We start from the raw sequence: 19,952 nt of genomic DNA on the forward strand, positions 1-19,952 counted from the left end.
AGCCTACATCTATTATATTTATGTTATCTTGAATTCTATGGACAGTTTGCTGTACCACATGGATCATTAGGCAAATGTATTCTGTAAATATCTCACAGCTATTACATACTGGTCTATGACCTAGCTAGGACTATATTACTTCAGGTATTCATGTTTCATCAATGAAATGCTTTGATACTTTGCAACAACATACATGTGGTAACTTTATTGAGAGTCCTCTTGTTTAAATTATAAACAGTTATCAATAGTTTTGATATTTGAACTATCAAATGTGTAATCCTTGTGCATAGTTCAAATGCTGCACAGGGCAATATCCTACAAAGTGCATTGCAATGCTCTGCTAGACTGCCGAAAGACCAACCCACTCCGCCTCACCAACAGTTTACCCAAAAGCATTTTAACGCCCTCGCTGACCCCCAACAGATATCGAGCTTAACTTTTACGGCACATGCTGCACCCTTCTTTTCGCAGAAGTGACCTAAACCCAAGTTTACATTTGATTCTATTCCACCCAGTGTCGGGTATTAGCCTACACTTACGGGAAGTGTGATGAAGGAGCAGTTACTTTGTTGAGATTGGATACTAGACGCGGTAGTAGCCAAGTTACAGTATTTATTGAGGGAAGCTCATGGCGGCTGTGAGTGTGAGTAGCGGTAGTAGTGACACATCTAGCACCGGCGAAGAGGAGAGGATGAGGCGGTTGTTTCTGACTTGCGACGGCGACGGTGATGGATACATCAACAGGTAGGCTATTTATTAACTACAAGGTGGATTTAGAATTCAATGTTACATATTGTCCATACATCTAACGTTAGCTACGAGCTGGAAATATTACAATTTATTTAGCTGCGATTCTTTGCTTTAGTTTTGTAATATAAACTAATTTCATTTTCCGGTGAGTTCAGTAGCGAACTATTTCTCAGATTTTGTTTTGACCGCTTCGAAACCATACCTCGGTATTCCAAATATGCTCAGGCTCGACAACTGGCAAAGGCAACCTACAAAACATCTGCATCCCATGGCGTTGGCTTGAGGTTTTGAAAGTTCGCTAGCTACTCAAATTTCCGTTTGACGATGGAAATGTTGCAACAGTGATCTAGCTAGATGAAACTAGACCCCCAGACAGTAGACCACTGACTAGCTCCAGAATATAATAAACTGTTGACCAATAACATACTGTTCTTCTTATTATGTGACCAACAATACATTAATAATTACCATCCAGTTTTTAGCTTGTTACAAGAAAATGTATCGATGGTCATGTTCTAATAGTTTATGTACTACTTTCCCGCGACCCCATGTTTATTGACGAGGCCTTAGCCTACATAGTGTAAATAAACACCAACCCTCCAACGCCGATCACAGCAACTGGTTTTGATGCAGCACCCAGAGACACATCAAGATGGCATGAGCCAGTCAAGATCACAGAGAAGACTCCTGAGCACAGGGAACTGAAATGGAACATTTGCCCATACCTCGGGATAAGAATCTAGGCCTATTCCTGTCCTAACATAGTCTTGTGAGTGTGAGTTATGTTGGCAGTAAGTTATTAAGTTACAGCTTACACAGCGATATGAGTTATAATCACAGTGGTGGTCTCTAATTATACGATGTTTATGAACTCTGAAGTGTTAATTGTTCTTGTTAGTAAATAAAGTAGGCCTGCTGAAGGCTATACATAAGCAGAGTGAGCAGTGAGGAAAATTAAAACATGCAGGAGAGGAGCGAGAGCTTAAGAGTATTGGCACTTTTGACTCAACTCAAACACATCTGTTCTTCTGTTTTTACAGAGAAACCCATAGTTTGCTTAGCCACTTGAGATACTATTTGTGGCCTAGAATGCACTGTATAAAATGGATTGGTTGCCTCTGTAAGGCATTAAAGGTGACAAATTGAACCATGCATACCAACCCTTAGACACGAAACTGATGAATAAGATATCCATTGTGCTAAATAACTACAGCTTGAAGGGCATACAGGGATCAAATCCCGTGTCTAGGGGAATATATGTTGCCTGAACCGAATTGTGTGCTTTTCAACTTCATCTAAGAAACATATTTACCCCCTCTAAACCTTTCCTAATATTACTTTTCACTTCTTTGAGAAGTGAAGCACATTTCTCAGGCTGGTGCCCTGGTTAATGTACCAGAAATTCAGGTTAGTGCTGCCACTCTTCAGACAATTGAAAACCATTCTCTTCCTCTCTCTCCCTCTCCCTCTCCTTTTCCCTCTGCCTTTCTTTCCTTCTCCATCTTATGTCCTTCTCTCCCTTTCTTTTTCCATCTCCCTCTCTCCTGTTAGGAATGACCTGCTGATGGTGTGCAGACAGCTAAACATGGAGGAGTCTGTGGCAGAGATCATGGGCCAGCTGGGAGCGGATGAGCGAGGCAAGATCTCCTTCGAGGACTTCACCCGCTGCCGCATGCAGCTGGTCAACGAGATCCGCAAGGAAGAGGGCGAGCTCTCCCAACGCTCTCAGGACTCTGAAACTAGGAAGCTCAGGGAACACATCACCTCTTGGCCAATCAGCAGCGAGAACAGCCTGGGTGAGTTTGGAGATAGCCAATCACGATTAGGCACAATTGTAAACGGTATTGTTGAACAAGAGACGGCAACTAATCACAGCTGCCTACAAGCATAAAACCAACTAAGAACAGGCAACACCAAACAACTAAACCTAACATCCAACAACTAACCACAAACTACCACTTACTCTTATACCACAGTCATTAACCATAAACAACTGACACCAAACCTCTAACAACCACAACATAACCTGCATGACTGAGGCTAGGGTTTTTAGCTTTGTTGCTAGCCTAAACCTTCAGTGACCTTTGTTTTAATTGTTCCTGGAACATCAGCGAGTCCTCATTTATTGTGTAATGAAATGAGAGCATAATGACCAGGAATGTTTACCTCAAGCCCATTCACGGACATGGGCCATTTATAGTGACTAATTCAATCAGCGTAACTCGACCCACTTTACATGTGCATGAAACCACTTCAAAAGTAATCCAGAGAACAAAAAATGTAAATCTACTTGCACAGGGAAGCAATAAGGCATGCAAAAAAATATGTAGACTGAGGTTCTCTTGAATCAGATCTGGTTGGGAGTGTAAACCCTTCACAGTGCTTATTAGTTATGAGTTACTACCTGTTTAGTTTTGATTTATAACATGTGTCCCCTAGGGGCCCTGTCAGGGGCCAGAGAGAGCTGGCAGTACGACTCTGGGGCCAGGGACCTCCAGAGTCCAGACATCCAGCCTCGGCAAACACAGACCCAGCAGCAGCCAGCCATCCTCCAGAAGGTCCTGGAACCGCCTGGGACTGTCCTAGAACAGCAGGCTGCTCTTCATATGCTCCTGTCCCAGACCAGCGCCCGCTGTGCCCCCCTGGGGGGAAATTACCTGGAGCTGGCCAACACAGTGAGTATGCCTCTGGTGATGCTGGTGGTAGTATTGCATTGTATTGATTCCTGGTATGTTCCTTTAGAATTTTCTTGTAAGCCACCCAATGAGCAAATTAGGCCTAGTTGTTTCTAGTCCCTAGCCATTCACCGGCCCAGTACAAATTGGCTGCCAGTGCCACCCACCATTTGGTAAACACTGATATAGGACATAACGGTAAGATCAGGGAGTATCAGCTGACTACTTAGCCTCTGAGTTATGAGATCTTTATTACGGCCAATGATGAAGGAATGAGTGTGTAATGAATGGTGGTCTGAAGAAATTGGAATTCCAGAACAGACAACAGTGTTTATGTAAGCTGTCATGGCACCTCCAACCCTCATACTCCGTGTAGTAGGTAACACACAGAACCCTGAGAAGGGTTGTCATGCTGTGTGAATGTTGAACCATTGAAAATAAATATAATCTCCTTCTGGGGAGGGACTGTAGCTGTAAAAAAGGGGGGAATGAATTGAGGGTAGGTGTAGTAAGCCTGGTAATGCTCTAGAGGGCAGTGCTGTTTATGATAACGCAATTTTCTCACATTCTCCTCTCCTGTTTATAGTAGCCACCGGCCTGTATGGCTTGACATCATGGTACCCCCTGTTTATGATTAGGGGAGGTTAATTCTAGAGCTGTGCATAAGACTGGGCAACGTAGCCATTCATCTATAATGAGGATTTCTCAATTCCAGAAGTGAATTTAATTTAAGTTTACTTCCTGAATTGATTAAGTTGAAATTATATGTATTCTAACTGTGACACCATCCCTGTGTCTTTACTCTTCAGCAAGATAACTTGTCAATCCCACAGAACTCTTATGACTATAGAAACACAGTGGTGTATCGCAATACATTTTCTGCTTGGTCCGGGTAGGGATTCCAACTCTCCCTAAGTGTTGATCGGGGCTCTCCTTGTCAGCTTTGAGGAGTATCATCATAAAGGTATCAGCATAATCTCCATCACCTTCCCTGAGCAGTGCTCACACCATCACACCCCTTCATTAATGCATCCATATTTATTATGAATCATATGGGGCAGTCTCATGAGCTGCCATGTCCCCTTCCTATATCAACTTTCAGGGCTGGGCGCCCTTATGGACCCACATAAATCATTTAGTGGTTTGTTACTGAGATTAACATCACGACACTGTCTCTGTGTAGATTAGCACAGGCACCGGAGAGAATGGGAGGTTGAACGTTATCAGTTGTCAGTGACAGAGCGTGATGTTTGTGTCTGTAGTCACTAGTCACCCCCCCACATGCAATTAGGAGCCCCACTTTACGGGCTTGTCCTGCCGCCACTGCTATATACAGCCGTTTCGATTACAGCCCTAATGGAACATCTGGTTGCTGACACAGGGAGGATGTGTAACTATCAATGCTTTGGTTGTCTGTAGGTCGACCTGGGACTTTATGGACGTGTTCGTGTCATGTTTTTGGATGTTTTCAGACTAGGGAGAACGTACAGAATGGATGCTATGTAGCCAATGATTTTTTTTTCATGCCAGGGTTAGTCCTTTTTTATATGTTTATGAAAGGCCTACATGTAAAAGGTCTAAACGTGTGATTTAGGATAAGTCTTAACTTCTTTCATGCACTCACATAGACCATGTGACTTGTTAGTATGTGGAGGCCTTGTATTACGTTCTGTTGTTAAAGGCCATTTATTAATATTAAGAGATGGTTTTATACATCAGCTGATGAGTCCACACTCCTGTGTGAATAGAAGTGCGTGTGTGAGAGTGAGTGAATGTTTATGTGCATCAGTCAGCGTCATGTATAGCAGAGAATACATTGCCTTCCCTGGTTGAATAGAATCCCATGCCCCCTCACCCAACACTCATTACCCAACTTCGTCTCCCTCTACACTTAGCAAACAACATTGTGTTTTGAGGGAAATAATGTGTCCGTCATTATCTCCCTGAGAAGAAACTTAGAGTTCATTCACACTCCTATTCATTAGCTGGTATTTTATTGGCTAGTTAGGGGGGATTAAGGGAATGCTGTTACCCTGTTGGCTGTAGCCAGCATCCAACAAGGGCTGTAAAGGCAGGTTAACACTGTCAATGGAATCATTGGACACATGCAGCGGACGTAAACAGATTAAACAATGAGGATGGTATATCACTGTCAATGGGAATTTCGGACCATATTGAACTGAAACCTAAACTTTTCAAATCCCTTTTTTATTCGGACAGCTCTGTGCACTTTGACCCCAAAAAGAGGACTCTTTCTGAAGAGTCTCAGACCCTGTTTGAGTACTTGCACCCTTCTTTCTTTCCTTGTGGTAGTCTGTTGGGGTTTGGAGAGGTGAAAACACCTGTTGCTGTCATCAATCCAACCCTTGTGACAGTTTCACTTATTTTGCTATTATTCCAACCACGTCTGTGTCTCTGTGATAACTGCAAGGGAGGAAGGAAAGGAGAATTTGTAGCCCTAAGTATTGGGACAGGGCCCTGGTTTGATTAATGATTACTCGTTGCAGTTGTCTTTAGCCTGAGAGCTGAGCTTCTTTCGGGCCTAGCTGCCTCATAGGTTAAACAAAGAAATCCCACGCTACACCATTCTTGAGTACACTGTGTGGCCTTGTAATATATTTTCTAGCCCTTCGGTAAATACTTTACTGTGGTGGGTTGTCTCAGTTGAGCACATCTTGGTATTCCTCTCCCTTTTTTGCGGAAGTACATATGTACTGGAACACTCAAGTGTTGTTGCCTTTCAGCCAAGCTCTTTCCATCACCCCTCCTGATTGTATAAAGGTTGGCTGTGAGGGTACTCTAGATTGAAAACCTGGCCAATATGCTGAGCCCAGCGCACACAGGCCCATCTCGTTAGTGTTGGGACGCATGCCTCCTCTCTCCCTCATTCTCTCTCTCTCTCATACACCATCTAATCATCCCTAACATACATGTTCCCCGGGATTGCAGGCATGATTCATGCCTGTAACACACACGACATGCTCACATGGATACACACGTGTGCGCACACACAGTTAAGTGCCATCTCATCAGCGCTGCTGGGATACACTCGCTGATCACACCCATGATTCATGCCTCACACACACAAACACACATACAGTTTAGTGCCATCTCATTATTGGGCTCATTAGCCGTTGACCCACCAATCACTCAGCCCAGCAGGCCCACTGCATTCAGCAACTTTTATGCTAGTTGATTGTCGATTTCGAAACGCTCAAGTAGTTCACTCTATCTTCATGCAACCTGAGATTGGCCTTGAAAATCAAGATTCCTTGAGTCAAATGGTTGTGACACTTGATTATTGCAAAGTGAGATAAATGTTGTCTATTTAACGGTTTCTTGAAAACAGTGGTTGCTACCTGAGACGGCATGGGGTTTCAATCTCATAGTGGGTAATGCTTTAATACGTGATTCAATATTAACTCCACAAACACTGAAACAGGGTTGTAAAGAGATGTTTTGCTCTGTAATGCTGTCCGCCCATACACACACACACACACACACACACACACACACACACACACACACACACACACACACACACACACACTCACACTCACACTTGTTCCTCCACCATTACATAAAATCCCATCCTCCTTGAATACTGTATACTGGCAGCGGCAGCACTAGTATATAACCTCCCATTCATGAGAAGGCCACTGTCATTTATTAATTCCATTCATGTGCAGCATGCTCTAGTACCTTACAACCTGATGTATGGTAAGCTAAAGCCACAGGTTGCAACCATGCAGGCTGAAATAGGATATCCATAGTCAGATCTCTCTTTACACTAGTGTTTTGGAAGACACTTCTGTCTGATCTAAATTCCATGCCACTTACAGTGGCTTGCGAAAGTATTCATCCCCCTTGGCATTTTTCCTATTTTGTTGTTTATATATATATATATCTCATGTGACACTTAGATTGCACACAGGCGGACTTTATTTAACTAATTATGTGACTTCTGAAGGTAATTGGTTGCACCAGATCTTATTTAGGTGCTTCATAGCAAAGGGGGTGAATACATATGCATGCACCACTTTTTAGTTTGTAATTCTTTTAAACAAGTTATTTTTTTCACTTCACCAATTTGGACTATTTTGTGTATGTCCATGACATGAAATCCAAATAAAAACCTATTTAAATTACCGGTTGTAATGCAACAAAATAGGAAAAATGCCAAGGGGGATGTACAGTATATAGACCTGTTTAAACAGCCTCTACAGTGAGGGAAAAAAGTATTTGATCCCCTGCTGATTTTGTACGTTTGCCCACTGACAAAGAAATGATCAGTCTATAATTTTAATGGTAGGTTTATTTGAACAGTGAGAGACAGAATAACAACAAAAGAATCCAGAAAGACGCATGTCAAAAATGTTATAAATCGATTTGCATTTTAATGAGGGAAATAAGTATTTGACCCCCTCTCAATCAGAAAGATTTCTGGCTCCCAGGTGTCTTTTATACAGGTAACGAGCTGAGATTAGGAGCACACTTAAAGGGAGTGCTCCTAATCTCAGTTTATTACCTGTATAAAAGACACCTGTCCACAGAAGCAATCAATCAATCAGATTCCAAACTCTCCACCATGGCCAAGACCAAAGAGCTCTCCAAGGATGTCAGGGACAAGATTGTAGACCTACACAAGGCTGGAATGGCCTACAAGAGCATCGCCAAGCAGCTTGGTGAGAAGGTGACAACAGTTGGTGCGATTATTCGCAAATGGAAGAAACACAAAAGAACTGTCGATCTCCCTCGGCCTGGTGCTCCATGCAAGATCTCACCTCGTGGAGTTGCAATGATCATGAGAACGGTGAGGAATCAGCCCAGAACTACACAGGAGGATCTTGTCAATGATCTCAAGGCAGCTGGGACCATAGTCACCAAGAAAACAATTGGTAACACACTACGCTGTGAAGGACTGAAATCCTGCAGCGCCCGCAAGGTCCCCCTGCTCAAGAAAGCGCAAAGACATGCCGTCTGAAGTTTGTCAATGAACATCTGAATGATTCAGAGGACAACTGTGTAAAAGTGTTGTGGTCAGATGAGACCAAAATGGAGCTCTTTGGCATCAACTCAACTCGTCGTGTTTGGAGGAGGAGGAATGCTGCCTATGACCCCAAGAACACCATCCCCACCGTCAAACATGGAGGTGGAAACATTATCCTTTGGGGGTGTTTTTCTGCTAAGGGGACAGGACAATTTCACCGCATCAAAGGGACGATGGACGGGGCCATGTACCGTCAAAAATGGGTCGTGGATGGGTATTCCAGCATGACAATGACATTTACATTTACGTCATTTAGCAGACGCTCTTATCCAGAGCGACTTAAAACATACGGCCAAGGCAACAAATGAGTGGCTCAAGAAGAAGCACATTAAGGTCCTGGAGTAGCCTAGCCAGTCTCCAGACCTTAATCCCATAGAAAATCTGTGGAGGGAGCTGAAGGTTCGAGTTGCCACACGTCAGCCTCGAAACCTTAATGACTTGGAGAAGATCTGCAAAGAGGAGTGGGACAAAATCCCTCCTGAGATGTGTGTAAACCTGGTGGCCAACTACAAGAAACGTCTGACCTCTGTGATTGCCAACAAGGGTTTTGCCACCAAGTACTAAGTCATGTTTTGCAGAGGGGTCAAATACTTATTTCCCTCATTAAAATGCTAATAATTTTATAACATTTTTGACATGCGTTTTTCTGGAATTTTTTGTTGTTATTCTGTCTCTCACTGTTCAAATAAACCTACCATTAAAATTATAGACTGATCATTTCTTTGTCAGTGGGCAAACGTACATAATCAGCAGGGGATCAAATACTTTTTTCCCTCACTGTATATGGCAGTTTCTCTTAAGGGTCATACATGTGTAATATTCCCACTGGTGTGGATGGTAAGGTTTTGTCCATTGCGGAAGTGCCGAGCTTGCTGTATCTTTCTCACTACTGGTCTCCATCTGGTGTCTCAGTATGAAATCCTCCTATGATATGACACCAGGGCCTCAGCCAAGCCTCAAAATGGAGCCAAGTAATCCTAATACATTAATATACAGTTACTAATGTATAGTTTCTAGACATCCATGACAGCATAAAGACATTAATATACAGTACCAGTCAAAAGTTTGTACACACCTACTCATTAGTTTTTATTTTTTTATTTGTTTTACTATTTTCTACATTGAAGAATAATAGTGAAGACATCAAAACTATGAAATAACATAAATGGAATCATGTAGTAACCAAAAAAGTGTTAAACAAATCAAAATATATTTGATATTCTTCAATTATTAATTTTTTATTTATTTAATTCAACCTTTATTTAACCAGGAAGGGCTCATTGAGATTTAAAATCTATTTTCAAGAGCGTCCTGGCCAAGATAGGCAGCACCAAGTCATTACAAAAATTACAGACAAACAACATGAAAAAAATAGCCACCCTTTGTCTTGATGACAGCTTTGCACACTCTTGGCATTCTCTCAACCAGCTTCATGAGGTAGTCACCTCAAATGCATTTCAATTAACAGGTATGCCTTGTTAAAAGTTAATATGTGGAATTAATTTATTTCTTAATGTGTTTGAGCCAATCGGTTGTGTTATGACAAGGTAGGGGTGGTATACAGAAGATAGCCCTATTTGGTAAAAGACCAAGTCCATATTACGGCAAGAACAGCTCAAATAAGCAAAGAGGAAACGACAGTCCATCATTACTTTAAGGCATGAAGGTCAACCAATCAAGAAAATGTCAATAACTTTGAAAGTTTGTTCAAGTGCAGTTACAAAAACCATCAAGCGCTATGATGAAACTGGCTCTCATGAAGACTACCACTGGAATGGAAGACCCAGAGTTACCTATGCTGCAGAGGATAAGTTCATAAGAGTTACCAGCCTCATAAATTGCAGCCCAATTAAATGCTTCACAGAGTTGAAGTAACAGACATCTCAACATCAACTGTTTAGAGGAGGCTGCATGAATCAGGCCATCATGGTCGAATTGCTGAAAAGAAACCACTATTAAAGGACACCAATAATAAGAAGAGACTTGCTTAGGCCAAGAAACACGAGCAATGGCTGTTAGATGGGTGGAAATCTGACCTTTGGTCTGATGAGTCCAAATTTGAGATTTCTGGTTCCAACCGCTGTGTCTTCGTGAGACGCGGAGTAGGTGAACGGATGATCTCTGCATGTGTTGTTCCCACCATGAAGCATGGAGGAGGAGGTGTGATGGTATGGGGGTGATTTGTTGGTAACACTGTCAGTGATTGATTTATTTAGAATTCAAGGCACACTTTACCAGCATGTCTACCACAGCATTCTGCAGTGATACGCCATCCCATCTGGTTTACGCTTAGTTCCACTATCATTTGTTTTTCAACAGGACAATAACCCATCACACCTCCAGGATGTGTAAGGGCTATTTGATCAGGAAGGAGAGTGATGGAGTGCTGCATCAGATGACCTGGCTTTGACAATCACCTGACCTCAACCCAATTGAGATGGTTTGGGATGAGTTGGACCGCAGAGTGAAGGAAAAGCAGCCAACAAGTGCTCAGCATATGTGGGAACACCTTCAAGACTGTTGGAAAAACGTTCCAGGTAATGCTGGTTGAGAGAATGCCAAGAGTGTGCAGAGCTGGTCATCAAGGCAAAGGGGGCTACTTTGAAGAATATCAAATACATTTTGATTTAACCCTTTTTTTGGGCTTACTACATGATTCCATATGTGTTATTGCATAGTTTTGATGTCTTCACTATTAATTTAAAATGTAGAATATAGTAAAAATAAGGAAAAACCCTTGAATGAGTAGGTGTGTCCAAACTTTTGACTGGTACTGTATGTTAGTTAACTATGCAGTGTTTGATGAGTGTAGGGAGGAGGACTTGTATTTTGACAAAATTAGCTTACGGAGGGAACAGTGTTTTTACCAGAGGAAGAGAAGTGCTTGGAGGATGAGGGGAGGAGGAGCAGTCATGCTGAGAGGATGTAGACACAGCCGAGCAGTCTTGCCACATGTTAATGGAGGAGGGGAAGGAAGACGGGGAGAGGAATAGGTAGAGGGGTAGGTAGGGGAGGAAGATACACAGTCACCAGGGGAATGATCCAGAACAGGAATGTGCATCCCGAGCCTCCTGTTTCTTCTCTTGCCTCAGGGAACACACACACACACACACACACACACACACACACACACACACACACACACACACACACACACACACACACACACACACACACACACACACACACACACAGCAGGCTATCCCTTTTCCACACCAGCCTTGGTTCATGTCTTGTTTGATGTTTGTGAGTTGTGAGTTGTAAGCTAGCCTGGCTAGTGGTCTTATTAAGCCTGTTCCCCCATTTTTACCATCCTCCCAAAGAGCACTCAAGTTTCTACATAGCCTACCCAGTATGAATCCAGACACAGGCAGGCTGATACATGGCACATGTATCAGTCTGAAGCAGCTTGGTTATTCTGGCGCCTCTGTTTAAGTCTCCATCAGCACTATGTGGTATAAAGCTGTAATGGATGAGTTATATGTGCCTTAGATTGCTCTTTAAAAAGCACAAGCCTCAGCCATTCCTAAGCAGGCACTAATCCTGATCTTAGCATCGATCACAGGAAAGCTCTCTGCCATCTATCTCTCTGTGTGCTGTATGTCACTGCATGTGAGTAATTGTATTTACCCATTACTTGATGACAATAATTACTTTTGTCCAAGCATTAAGCACAGAGGTCAGCCTCAACTTGACCTCTGGCATTCAATGAGCCAGGGAGTAGAAATGACATGGCCCACTCTTCCTGGACTGGTAAATGTATTTATCATTGTGAAATGTCAAAGGGAAAACATTCAATTACCCTAAGTACAAAAGTAATTAAGTTAGACTTTAAGTTGTGGAACGTCCACAGGATAGTAGTACAACAAAGCTATCCTTCTCAGTCACTTCTTTCAAAATGGCAGATGTTGTTTTGACCTTACAGCTGAGCTGAGGAAGAGCTGAATCAATTTGGGCCTAACTCGTGGTCAAAACGCACAATTAATAGACGTGTCCAGTTGTGGATGTCATAACCAGTTGTGACAGGTGTTATGTCAGTCTTATAGCAGCATTATGTCTTCCTGCTTTAGTGGGAGTTTTTCAATAGATCAGACACTGTTATTAAAAGCCTTTACTCAGCAGGTAGAGAAAGAATTGCACCACCAGCCTGGCCCTTAGCCAGTCCTTCCTCTATGGGGGCTAGCTGCTGCCCTGTTTGGATAAGTGTCTGTATCTCTGGATAGCCCTAAACCCATAGCCCCCCCTGTGTGCTGGGCTAGCCTTATCGCTATCTGCCCTCAAACCTTAGCCCTCCCTGTGTGCTGGGCTAGCCTTATCGCTATCTGCCCTCAAACCTTAGCCCTCCCTGTGTGCTGGGCTAGCCTTATCGCTATCTGCCCTCAAACCTTAGCCCTCCCTGTGTGCTGGGCTAGCCTTATCGCTATCTGCCCTCAAACCTTAGCCCTCCCTGTGTGCAAGGCTAGGCCTATCGCTATCTGCCGACAACTCCTAGCCCTCCTTGTGTGCTAGTTCTGCTAGCTTTATTGCTATCTGCCCTGCAGCTGATTTGATTTCACACACAAGCAAGTTGGGTTTCACTGTGTCACTGACTCTGTCCCTCTCCCAGTGCCACTCCACTTTTCTCTACCTCTTGGAAAAGTGCCCAGAAAAGCATTAGCGAATCTCCAATACCTCTGCCCAGCCAGCATCACTGCACTACACAGACACTGTCCTCCAAGCTCGGTCAGTTGTTAACAAGGTGTTAGCTGTGATGTGTTGGCCTAGTTTGAAGTTGTAATGGGTCTTTTGGAATAACCTGTGGGTGTTGGAAGGCTGTTGAGGGGACTGTGTGTTAGTGATGAGGTAAGTAAAGCTTAAGAGGTGACGGGACAGGAGGATGAAAGAGATAGATGGTATTTTTGTGGGGAAAGTCTCTAGGTCATGTCAGCCCTGTAGCATAGAGCTGGGTTGCCAGGTTGGAGTGGATGTAGCTAGAGACCAGACCAGAGACCACTGCATAGGCAGTGGGTCTTGGATATCTATGTGGGCGAGGGGAGAGGATGTTGGCTGTTTTATACTGCTGTGTAGATTGGATGAGTAACATGCAATCTATCTTCAGGGATGGCTCTCATTTTAGTCTGGTTGGAGAATCGCTTTCTGTTTGGGCATATTTTATTACATACATGTATTTTGGGGCTCCCGAGTGGCGCAGCGGTCTAAGGCACTGCATCTCAGTGCTCAAGGCGTTACTACAGACCCTGGTTCGATTCCAGGCTGTATCACAACCGGCCGTGATTGGGAGTCCCATAGGGCGGCGCACAATTGGCCCAACGTTGTCTGGGTTAGGGTTTGGCCGGGGTAGGCCGTCATTTGTAAATAAGAATTTGTTCTTAACTGACTTGCCTAGTTAAATAAAGGTTAAATAAAATAAAACATTTAAATTGTCTACCTACATGCTGTACTATATTGCTTTACATTGTTCTGGGAGATTGTATTTCCATGTTGTGTAGTGATTGGTATGTGAGCTTTCTTCCACTGCTAACCTGTTGGATCTGCACTAGTAACAGCCAAGTGCCATTATGTGAACACATTATTTCTATCTGCCTAGAAAACTTCTCAGGAAAAAGAGAACATTTTGAGGAAAGAAGGGGTCTATTCTCCATATCATTGTTCTCATTTAATTGTCACTGGGCAGCGAGAGAGGGAGACGGACTAGACTACACACTCCATACCATTTCTTTGAGTCTCTCAATTAGAAAGTAAACCAGCTCCCAATGTACCGCTTCATGAATCATACATGCAGGTCTTTTGGCAGAGCTAGAGAGAGCAGTTCTGTCTAAACCTAGCCCAGCAGTACCTCTGATATACTCTGAGTGCAGAGTTTATCGTTTTGTCTCCTGCTACAGCTCATCTTCCCAATTTGTCTCATGCTGTTTGAATTCTTTCCATTTTATTTAAATATCGTCCTCTTAGAATATCAACATGGAAGTGGTTTGAGCACAGTTCTTTTTTGACCCCCTAGTGAAATAAATGGGAGGACATTAGCCTGGGAATTTATAACATTTGCAATGAAATATGAATTTCTGTTTGATGCTGTGGTGAAGCTTTGTGCTAAATGATGACAGTTTTAAGTATTTATACTGCCTTGCTTTGAAGTATTACTATTGACTTTGAATTCAGTGATCAGGGCATTGTGAGTTTAAATTATTGTTGGTTCATTTTCTAATTTGCATGGCAAGTAAGGGAGAGTTCCAATTAGGGGAATATGCCAGTGTGTGTGTGTGTTTCCCCTCTTCATTCTGTTTTTGTGTGTTTGCATGCTGATGAGCAGTGTCCAGCTTGGGGAGCAGCGTGATTTGTAGCTGAGCTGAAAGGTCAGGATCATCCAAGTGCTTCCTAACACCCCTGCTGTGTGTGAGCACGTCTAAATTAGATTATTGTGATTCTCCTGACGCTCCTGCTGTGTCCATCCACATCTTTGTGCGTGTGTGTGTGTATGCTACTCTGCTATGTGGTCTCCTTGGCACCTTGGTTGTTCCTTTATTGTGGCTTCCTGCCACATCACATGTCATTTAAAACATCCAACCAATATCAATAGGGGGAGCTAGGGCTGGGCGGTATGACGATATATATATATCGTGTGACGATAGACGTTTTTCTGTTGTTTCATATTATGTTCTATCGTTTATTTCGTTGTGTCTCAAATCACACTGTTTACGGCAATTTTTTTCGTCAATTGGACGTCGCTTTGCGTTCTCCCACATGTGCCGTGTGGAAGGATATTTGCAACACAAACAAACATGGAGGAGAGTGAACATGACAGAGACACGGAGCTCGTACCTAAAAGAGTGGCTACTTTGGTCACATGGACTTGGTTTGGGTATGAAAAGTCTGACTCAGACCATAAAACCGTCTTCTGCAAAATATGTCGCAGGCCGGTCCCGACAACAGGCTCAAACACCACTAACCTCTTTTACCACCTACGCAAGAATCACGTGAAACAGTACGGAGAGAGTCTACGGATGAGACCCCAAAAAGTACAGTTGAGTGCTCAAAATAAACCCCCGACTCAGACGTTGCAAGAGGCTTTTGCCCGCACCACACCATATGGCAAAAAATCACCAAGATGGAAGGAGATAACAGCTGTCTTTGCAGATGTAAGTTGTAACGGCATGGCCCCAATTTCCACGGTCGAGAAATGGGGGTTTCGGGAGTTGGTGCTATACACTCGACCCAAAGTACCAAATAGGTACCAAATGCAAATTGATGTGATACGTATTAATGCAAAAATAACATGCAAAACAGGCAAGCTCCCAAAATATATATATATGTGTACAGCTGCTCGGCCATGGAAACTCATTTAATGAAGCTCCTGACAAGCAGTTATTGTGGTGACGTTGCATCTAGAGGCAGTTTGGAACTCGGTAGTCAGTGTTGCAACCGAGGATAGACGATTTTTACAAGCTACGCACTTCAGCGCTAGGTAGTCCCATTCTGTGAGCTTGTGTTGCCTACCACTTTGCGGCTGAGCCGTTATTGCTCATAGACGTCTCCACAAAAACAGCACTTACAGTTGACCCGGGCAGCTCTAGCAGAAATTTGACAATCTGACTTGTTGGAAAGGTGGCATCCTATGACCATACAACGATATATTTATTTATTTTAGGGCTATATTTATTTTGTTTGCAACTATAGTTGAAGTGTTTTCTATTTACCTTTTTTAGATTTTATACATTCATATTTTATATTTTGTTACATGCTTAATTGAAAAGTTGCACAAAGGTTCTAAATAAAAGGAGAAATAATCAAATATGAGTAAGTACCTTTTATTTGTTGAGTATAATTCAAAATGTAATAAGAAGTAGGTCTTTAACATGTAGTCATTTTATATAAACTATTTATTTATTACAGAAAATGTGCTACATCGTGATATGTATCGTTATCGTGACATGAAATTACCTATATCGGGATATGAGATTTTGGCCATATCGCCCAGCCCTAGGGGGAGCTGTTGATTCTTTTTTTCCATTCAAAGCGGTGGGCAAGAGGTGGTCGTTCTACCAATTAAAAAAATCCTTAAGTGACTGCCTTTCCCCTTGTCAATTTAGACTAATTCAGATAGGTTAGATTATCATCCATCATTGAACCAAGTAGTCAAATATGCATTACTGGTTGCTCTAAACACTGGTCATCAATATATTAATAAAGTGCTTCCAATCTGTTCATATTTAATGAGGCCTGAACGAGCCGCTAATGAACTGGTCTACTAGTGCGCCTTACACACTAAAATTAAGATACGAAAGGAGCCACAATGTTAGAAGTGCACTTTAATAGCTTGAACAGCCTCAGAGAAGAGATGAGGGGAATGTTCTGGAACAGTGTAATTTCTAGAGCTTCATGGAGGAAAAGAGGGGGGGGGAGACTGGATGCACTCTGTTGAACATACACTACATGGCCAAAAGTATATAGACACTTGCTTGTCGAACATCTCGTTCTAAAATCATGGACATTAATATGGAGGTCGGCCCCTTTTGCTGGTATAACAGCCTCCACTCGTTTGGGAAGGCTTTCCACTAGATGTTGGAACATTGCTGCGGGGACTTGCTTCCATTCAGCCACGAGCATTAGGGGGGTCGGGCCCTGATGTTGGCCAATTAGGCCAGGCTCGCAGGAAAGGGCCTCCCCAAACTGTTGCCACAAAGTTGAAGCACAGAATCGTCTAGAATGTCATTGTATGCTGTAGCGTTAAGATTTCCCTTCACTGGAACTAAGGGGCCTAGCCCGAACCATGAAAAACAGACCCAGACCATTATTCCTCCTCCACCAAACTTTACAGTTGGCACTATACATTGGGGGCAGGTAGCGTTCTCCTGGCATCTGCCAAACTCAGATTTGTCCATCGGACTGCCAGATGGTGAAGAGTAATTCATCACTCCAGTGAATGCGTTTCCACTGCTTTAGAGTCAAATGGCGGGCGAGCTTTACACCACTCCAGCTGACGCTTGGCATTGCGGTTGTGTACAGCTGCTCGGCCATGGAAACTCATTTAATGAAGCTCCTGACAAGCAGTTATTGTGGTGACGTTGCATCTAGAGGCAGTTTGGAACTCGGTAGTCAGTGTTGCAACCGATGATAGACGATTTTTACAAGCTACGCACTTCAGCGCTAGGCAGTCCCATTCTGTGAGCTTGTGTTGCCTACCACTTTGCGGCTGAGCCGTTATTGCTCCTAGACGTCTCCACAAAAACAGCACTTACAGTTCATCCGGGCAGCTCTAGCAGAAATTTGACAATCTGACTTGTTGGAAAGGTGGCATCCTATGACCATACAACATTGAAAGTCACTGAGCTCTTCAGTAAGGCAATTCTACTGCCAATGTTTGTTTATGGAGATTGCATGGCTGTGTGCTTAATTTTATACACCTGTCAGCAACAGTTGTGGCTGAAATAGCCAAATCCACTAATTTGTAGGGGTGTCCATATCCTTTTGGCCATTTAGTGCTGGGGCAGTCGGACAGTCTTTTTTGTGTGAGTACTGGTCTGAGTGTAAGCTACAAAAACCTGCCAAAAGCTGTGAGAGAAACTCCTACAACTGGAGGGAGGTGGAGCCATAGAGGGAGGTGGAGCCATAGAGGGAGGTGGAGCCATAGAGGGAGGTGGAGCCATAGAGGGAGGTGGAGCCATAGAGGGAGGTGGAGCCATAGAGGGAGATGGAGCCATAGAGGGAGGGGGAGCCATAGAGGGAGGTGGAGCCATAGAGGGAGGTGGAGCCATAGAGGGAGGGGGAGCCATAGAGGGACGGGGAGCCATAGAGGGAGATGGAGCCATAGAGGGAGGGGGAGCCATAGAGGGAGATGGAGCCATAGAGGGAGGGGGAGCCATAGAGGGAGGTGGAGCCATAGAGGGAGGGACAAGCAGAGAGAGAGAGAGAGAGAGGGAGGGAGGGAGGGACAAGTAGAGGGAGGGAGGGTCGAGCAGAGAGGGAGGGATAGGGAGGGATAGGGAGGGATAAGGAGGGAGGGACAAGCAGAGGGAGGGAGGGAGGGACAAGCAGAGAGGGAGGGATAAGCAGTGAGAGCTAGAGTGAGGAAGTGAGAGATCGGCGATTGGATGGTCTGGGAAAGGCACAGAGTAACTTAAGGAATAGGAGGAAGTGAGGGAGGGGGTCGCTGCTAAAACTTGAATTTGTATCGGAGAGGGGTAGCAGAGAGAGGAGGGGTGTCCGGAGGAACCCGACAGGCAAACTGCAATCTGACACAACATGCAGAGACGCTGACACACTGGGGAACGCCCCCTGCTAGACACACACGCTGAGCCTGGCTCCGGGGAGTTCTCTCCACACACACTCTGGCCGTGGTGGCAGCGCGTGGAGATGACCAGGGGGAGCGGCAGGGAGAAGGCGAGCCAGCTAGGAGAGACTCCTGCAGTTTTCCTCAGATACACTCAGGAATGGTTCGCCTGAGGGGCAGCAGGGGCGCTACTGATTTAACAGATAACGGATCATGGAACATGTGCCTGTGTCTGTGACTGTGCACCTCTGAATGGTGTGTGTGAGTGTGTTTGTGTGTGTATATACCTCCACCTTTGGTCGGTCTGTGTGTGGGTTCACTCTGATCACGGTGTGGAATAAGGGTATTTTTCTGAATGAAGATGGCTGGCCACGGCAGCCAGTGGAAACTGGAGACGACAAGCAGCTGAAGACAAGGAACTAAGGGACTGCTTTTTTCTTTCGTCCCTTTTCGTCCTTCCCTTCGTCCGTCTCTCCTTCTTCACCATCAGGAGGGGGCGAGCCCTGCAATCTTAATCTGTTTGGAGAGTTTGGGAAAATCATGAACTCTTCTGGAGCAGTTGGGAAATTTGGGAGTGAATCCCAGATCGAAGGGGGCAAGGTAAGATGAGTTATCTTTATTACTAAAAAGTTTGGGTTGGAAGTGGTCACTCATGTCTTTTAGGGTTTCTGTGAAATCTGGTTGTCACTCATTTCTAGGTTATTTCAAGGTTTGGCAAAGAGGTAGGTCTTCTTTCTTATATCCCAAGCGAGTTGGCTGTCATTTCTGGAAGGTTTCAGTCAGAGCTGTCAGTCTGTCTTTCGTTCCCCTATAAACACTTTTGCCTTCCATGTGGGCAGCGCACAGCTCACTGAGTCTCAAGGCATCGAGTTGACAGACATCTGAGTCATCTGGGCTAGTCCTCTACCCCCCTTCTCTCTTCCCTGCCGCCCCCCTGCCTGCAGCATATTAAATCCTGGTGGGGGGGAAATTCGGTTTAGGCTAAATACTTCTCAAAGTGGGGGAGGATAGGGGGAAGTGAATTTGGATCAAATGCTTCGGGTGTATAAAGCTCCACACAGAGAAAATAAAATATTAGCTTGCTTGCTAACTAGCACCCTATTTTCTAAAGAAATCGGTCATTCATACATGTTGTACTGCTTTGCTTTATCTTGGCCAGGTCGCAGTTGTAAATGAGAACTTGTTTTCAACTGGCCTACCTGGTTAAATA

General features: G+C 44.0%; 1 protein-coding gene across 3 annotated transcripts in view; it reads left to right on the forward strand.

The window, feature by feature from the left end:
• The first annotated feature begins 400 nt into the window (after positions 1–400).
• The window catches only part of LOC106563245 (colorectal mutant cancer protein), a 121,954-nt gene continuing 102,402 nt past the window's right edge, over positions 401–19,952 (forward strand). Inside the window, exons 1-3 of one of the 3 annotated variants that reach the window (XM_014128653.2) lie at positions 401–744; positions 2,302–2,546; positions 3,190–3,425. In XM_014128653.2, coding sequence (XP_013984128.2) covers positions 629–744; positions 2,302–2,546; positions 3,190–3,425 — 597 coding nt within the window. In that variant the 5' untranslated portion in view covers positions 401–628. Of the gene's footprint in view, positions 745–2,301; positions 2,547–3,189; positions 3,426–18,535; positions 19,343–19,952 lie in introns of those variants that run through there. The other 2 variants (XM_014128654.2, XM_014128656.2) reach the window with 2 other exon arrangements.

This window comes from Salmo salar, chromosome ssa11 (assembly GCF_905237065.1).
Source record: "Salmo salar chromosome ssa11, Ssal_v3.1, whole genome shotgun sequence".
NCBI classification, from domain to species: Eukaryota; Metazoa; Chordata; class Actinopteri; order Salmoniformes; family Salmonidae; genus Salmo; species Salmo salar.